At 53.5% G+C, this 5,717-nt stretch overlaps 1 protein-coding gene across 1 annotated transcript; it reads right to left on the bottom strand.

The window, feature by feature from the left end:
* Positions 1–2,074: 2,074 nt before the first annotated feature.
* LOC100068478 (transmembrane emp24 domain-containing protein 9) lies at positions 2,075–4,799 on the bottom strand. Its single transcript, XM_014730344.3, has 5 exons — positions 4,360–4,799; positions 3,855–3,955; positions 3,432–3,557; positions 2,745–2,891; positions 2,075–2,616 (listed from the first exon to the last, which is right to left on the bottom strand). Exons 2-5 carry the CDS (start codon positions 3,921–3,923, stop codon positions 2,467–2,469), a joined length of 492 nt encoding a protein of 163 aa, XP_014585830.2. The 5' UTR covers positions 3,924–3,955; positions 4,360–4,799; the 3' UTR covers positions 2,075–2,466.
* Positions 4,800–5,717: the final 918 nt, after the last annotated feature.

Raw genomic sequence — 5,717 nt, 5'->3', positions numbered from 1 at the left:
ATGTGTACACTTCTTGCTCTCTGTCGTGGGTTGAATGGTGGCCCCCTCAAAAGATATGTCCACGTCCTAACCCCCAGATCCTGTGAATATGACATTATTTGGAAAAAGGGTCTTTGCCAATATAATTAATTTAAGGACCTTGAGATGAGATCATCCTGGATTACCTGGGTGGGTCCTAAATCCAAATGACAAGTGTCCTTATAAGACCCAGAAGAGGAGAAGATGGAGACACAAGAGGAGAAAATGAATGCTGAGTTTGGAGTGATGTAGATACAAACCAAGGAATGCTTGAGCCACCAGAAGCTGGAAGAGAAAGGAAGGATTCTCTCTGTTTGAATTTACCAAGTTTGCCGTAATTTGTTAGAGGAGCCACAGTGAACTTAGACACTTCCCATCCTTACGGCCAGCTCTGTAAAAACAGAGGCAGGGAGTCTTAGCTCTTTGTTTGGGACTTTCCTCTACCTGTAGAAAAGTAGCTGAGACAGAGACAAGAACATCAAGAATTGAGTTGAATTGGCCAGGTTTTGGAATAGCCATCCCTTGCTAGCTGGCCCTGTTCTCTAAAACGGACATGTGTCATTTCCTCCACTGACTGTGGAGGTCCCATGGATTGGGGGTTGACACAAAGGAACTCCCTACTCCCTGTGTGTGCTGTTTTCCCCCTGCTCCTTTGTGACTTGTTTCCCCATTGAAGTGTTTGCATAAAGTCTCACCCCCAAGGGTAGAGGACAGAGGCCTGAAAAGGGTGGTCATTCTGGGGCAAATCATTGGGAAGAGGCAAGTCCTACACGTGAAGTCATAATTTGGAAGGCAGGCTGCAGGCAGCTTCTCTGGAGTCGGGATTTTGATGTAGTGGCCTTCTTTTGGTTTCCCCAAATCGCCATATTCTTTCTTGCTTTAGGGCTTCCGTATGTGCTATTCTCTCTGGCCAGAATGCTCTTCCCCCAGCTAACTCCTATCATGAGTCTCAGATCTAAAAAGCAGCCTTCTCTGACCACCTAGACTAAGCCAGGGCTCCTGTCAGGTTGCCCTTAGCCCACGTCCTTATCCTTCGAAGCATGCATCACCCTTACATCTTGTTCAACGTCCTGCCTCATTTGCTGTCAGACCACAGGTTCTGCAGGCAAGAAGGTACCTGTCTGGCTCACTCTGCTTCCCATGCAGCAGAGAGCAGAACATCCCCCCAGCTTCCGGTGAGGGAAGTGGACCCTAAGGTCACGTTCTCTGGCCAGAAGTAACTCTCTAGTGGCCTCTCCACCAGCCTTCAGTTAAGTCTCATTCATAATTTAAGGGCCAATCATGGCCATATCCACAAATGGGCAGCACCATGAGGCTTGCAGTCATCCCGGAAGAGTATCCCAGAAGAGGGTGAGTCTATCTCAGGGGCCAAGAGCCGGGGCTGTCACAACTGCCTGTCCTCATAGGGAGTCTCCCTTTATTGGTAACTTTGGCCTTGACAATTTGGATTTGATTTTGTTGAGGGTGCCAACTAGTGAATTTCCTTATAACAGAAAATGTCAAATTCACATGAGATGACAAATATTCCAGGAGGACAATCAGCATAGGGCCTGGTAAAGTTGGGCTAGGTCAGGCAGAGCAATGGGGTTACGGATGCCTTTGCATCTACACCTGTGTGCACATGTGAAAGCTGAGTTATGGGAGATGTTGAATATAACGGAAACAGTGACTTGGAATCCTGCAATAATGAGCAACTCCTGAAAAAATTAGCCAATGACATCATAAAGAGAGACACAGGTTGACTGAAAAGTAGCAGGAAGAGAGAGGTACCCCTCTGACTCCTGGAAGTACCCCCTAATCCAGATGATTGGAATGAGATAGCACATGAGCCTGACCGGAGCCCAGAGAGAGAGAGAGTGGCAGAAGATTACCAATAGCATTCAGGTTACCCGAAATACGGGTCCAAGTTGGACTTTTCTGGAAAGGCTCCACATGTTGCTAGGCTTCTGGGGTACAAGCTTCCTTTACCCCATCCATTTAGGGATCAGTCCCCCACCAATGCATGCAGGGCCTGCAACGTTAACATCTGATTGGACACATATAACACCAGACTGAATTGCAAAGTAGGAGGCAATACATGTTTAGGCGATAAAGCTGGTCAGTTACAATTTATGGTGACTCTTATTTCTCCATCTCAGGATAGTTCATCCACCCTGTTTAACATGGGGGTTGGGGATACCCTCACATGCCTCCTGCTCAGCATCACAGAGACACAAAGGAGCCTACAGCTCCCCCCACCCAAGTATCTCCAGCTGGAAACCCATCCTCTCCCCAGTGCTGGCTGAGAAACCAGTCAAAGAGGTCCTTTGTCTCCCTTCCAGCAGCAAGGAAGCCCTGCGGGGTTAGAAGGGGTGGGGGAAGCCAGGAGACAGACCAAGTCAGTCCATTTGCCATCAGTCAGCAGAAGGGGAGCGAGTGGTGGTGGGACCTCTGGTCTCTGGCGCCCATCTACACCAGCTTCTTAGCTTTAAAGAAGCTCTTGAGGTGCTGCATCTGCCAGATGCCGATGGCCACAAGGATGAGGGTCTGCAGAATGGACCACCACAGCACCCGCTGGTTGGTGCTCTCGCTGGTCTGCCGGAAGCGCTCCTCTCGCCACTGTGGGAGAGGACAACGGAGAAGCTGCCTGGCTAGAACTGAATCGCTCCCTGGGGGAGGAATTGGAAGTGCCACTCCCTGGGTGGTTACACATCCCCTGTCCCACCTGAGCCAGCCCAGTCCCTCACCCTCTGGTACTCCTGCTCCTTCTGGATCTGTTCCACCTGCTCCACCAGCTGCTGCACGCGCAGATGCAGCAGGGTCAGCTTGTCGTTGGCTGCAATTTCCGTATAATCATTGGTGTGTTCACCCAACTGCATGTCCAAGTGGATGGCCTGAGGAATAGGGGAGCCAAGAGTCAGGGGTCAGGGAGCTCAGCTTTATGCACCTGCCAGCTTCCACACCCCAGTCTGGGTCTGACACTGGCAGTTCAGTTCCTCACACTTACTGACTTGGGGAGTAGCCCCGCTCTGAGTACCAAAAACACCAGATCAGGACCCTGGCTGCATGTTCCATGTTCAAAAGACAGAAGGGATGGGACAACATGTGCAGAGAAACAGGTATGAGTCCGTGGTTGAGACAGGTAGTTACTAGAAGTTCCGTGTTGGTGGGAGGTGGCAATAGAGAGCCTGGGAATACTGAGATGCTGCATAGCTCTCAGTTTCACATTATGAAGCCTGGTCTTTATTCGAGGTATGGCAGGGAGCCAAGAGAGGATTTTAAGTCAGAGTGACTCTCTCCCAGGGTCCCTCTTTTTCTTTAGGAGCTGTTCTCTGTATGCTTACTTCATGTAAAGCCTTAGCCCTCTCAATAGGCACCGCCCACTGCACCCTTCTAACCCCAGGGACCATGGACCTCCCAGCTGCCACACTCACCAGCTTGCCGTCATAGAAGAGAGCGAACCGGATGGACTCCAGGTGAAGGCAGATCTGATGCTCGCCAGGAGACTGGGAGGTGAAGGTGAAGCTGCCCTGAGGACCATACTGACGGGCCAGAAGGTTCTAGAAGAAGCAGCCTCCAGTGAGCACAGAGAATCTGGCCAGGAACATGCTTCCAGAAGAGGAACCCAGGTCCAGTCCCCACAGGCCAGACCAGAGGGGAGGGTGTGAGGGAAATGGCATCAGTTTGAGCTGGAAAGTCTCAGATCCCAGCACTGCCAATACACTGTACTCTACAAAGAGCATGGCCGTCCCTGAACTTTCCTGCCTGTAAAGAGACGGGCCCTTCTCTGAGAAATGGCGGACTAAGCATTGACGCTGGAGGCTTGGGGGGCTGCCGGGAGTCAAAGCCTGCCTCACCTTGTTCTCCGGGTCCTTCACAAACACAAATAAATTGATCCACTGCGGGGAGGGCTGGTACTTTTCCATAGCAGGGTCGTACAGCTCGGTCTTGTAGTTACCTAATAGAGAGGCAGCCAGGACACATCCCCGTTCACATCCAAGACCAGGGGCCCACTCAGTACCTCCTGGGGTCACGGGGGCCAGGGGAGGAAAGGAAGACCCGAGCATCTGAGTGCCAGGCCTGACCACAGCCCTCCACCTCTCTCCCCTCCCCTCTGCAGCTCCGGCTTTCTCCCTTCATCCCGGTCTGGATCAGACTTGCCCCCTCGGCGTTCCCAGCCCCGGCACTGGCTGGGGAGGGGATACTTTGACCAGACTGCTGCTCCCCCATTTCCCAACCGTGCCCACCCGGTACAGGGGAGGAGAGGTGCTGGCCCGAGCTGATGCCGCGGCGCCCATCCCCCATTCCCTCTCAGGACTCTGGACGCGGGGCGGGCAAGGCCGGGGCTGGCAGCGCGCGCACCTATGACCACAGTGCCATCGGGGATCTCCTGGATGAAGCACTTCTCCTCCAGCTCGCGGACCTCGAGGTAGAACGCGTCCCCGCGGCCCAGCAGCGCCAGCAGCTGCCCCAGCAGTAGCAGTAGGGCCAGTCCCGGGGCACGCCCACTGCCCCATCCCCGCCCCGGGTCGTCCCAGGGCCCAGCCCCTCGCGCCCCGTAGACCCCCGCCACCTTCCCGGGCGAGTCCGCCGGCCTCCGCGCGGGGCCTGCGGAGACTGCGAACGCTGCGCACTACGACTCCCGGGAGGCCCCGCGCGGCCCCGCCCCCGCGCGTTCTGCCGACACACGCTACGGGGGCGCCACGCGGGACCCCGCCTCACCCGCGCCGGGTCCAGAGCGCTTCTCCTGCCGGGTCTGGAGGTGTGGGTGCTGTTTGCCCCATCTTGCTGGTGGAGTAACTGAGCCTCAGAGAGGGGAAGGGGCCTGCCTTCTGCAGTTGGCAGAGCAGCGGCCCGAGATGGGTGCTGAGAGCGTGGGGATGGGGGGAAGTTTATGACCTGGACCTGAACCTCGAGGAGCTTAGAACTAATGGCGGGTGGCACGGTGAGACGGAATGAGAACTGCAGAGTAGCCCTGTGGGGTTTAGAGGCTGAGTAGTAATTTAGGAAGGGGAGGAAGAAATGGAGGGGGCAGATTTGACCCAAGCCCTGAAGGGCGGTTAAAATCTCCCTGAGCGGCAGGAGGCAGGAACAGTTTAGGCAGAGGGACCTAGGATTGCCTAGCAGCCAGCAAGCCAGTTAAGGGATCAGAGGAAGAAAGGCTACGGGAATATGGAGGGAAGAGATGAATTGAGCTGAGTCACTGAGAGGACAGGAAGTGCCAGGCCCGCTTGCACAGCGGGGTCCTTCCTCCAGTGTCCTCTCCTCTGCACTAGGGACCAAAAAGATGAGGTTGTGGGTGAGCCTGGAGGGTGCAAGAAGGTGGCAGGGTTACAACTGGAAAAGGAAAAGGGGTACACAGCTGAAAGGGATGGGAACGTGGGGCCAACGTGACAGGATGGGGACCCAGGAAGAGCAAATGTTAAGAATTCCAAAGCTCACAGTGCCCTGGTTAGAGCAGTGTAGACTCAAACATGTCAATATAAGCTGAAGCCCTACCCAGGTGGGGGATGAAGTTCTCCACCATCTAGTGCCTGGTGATAATAGATGTTCATTGGTTTATTCAGCAATACTTAATAATGGTGATGAAAATAATAATAATAATAATAATAATACTTATTCTTCTGTGCCAGGCACTGTTCTAAGCACTTCTAAGTGTATTAACTGAAGTAATCTTTTAAAAACTCTATAAGGTAGACTCTAATGTTATAATAACTTGC

Source organism: Equus caballus, chromosome 14, assembly GCF_041296265.1.
Source record: "Equus caballus isolate H_3958 breed thoroughbred chromosome 14, TB-T2T, whole genome shotgun sequence".
Classification (NCBI taxonomy): domain Eukaryota; kingdom Metazoa; phylum Chordata; class Mammalia; order Perissodactyla; family Equidae; genus Equus; species Equus caballus.
This window is presented reverse-complemented; position numbering and strand designations above follow the sequence as displayed.

What these genes read in the sequence shown, in the direction of transcription:
- LOC100068478 (XM_014730344.3), bottom strand. Translation starts at nt 3,923, where the DNA reads ATGGAAAAGTACCAGCCCTCCCCGCAGTGGATCAATTTATTTGTGTTT. An exon ending in TGAAGGACCCGGAGAACAAG is followed by an intron (nt 3,558 to 3,854) that starts GTGAGGCAGGCT and finishes TGCTTCTTCTAG; the next exon opens with AACCTTCTGGCCCGTCAGTA. An exon ending in AGGAGCAGGAGTACCAGAGG is followed by an intron (nt 2,617 to 2,744) that starts GTGAGGGACTGG and finishes CCTCTCCCACAG; the next exon opens with TGGCGAGAGGAGCGCTTCCG.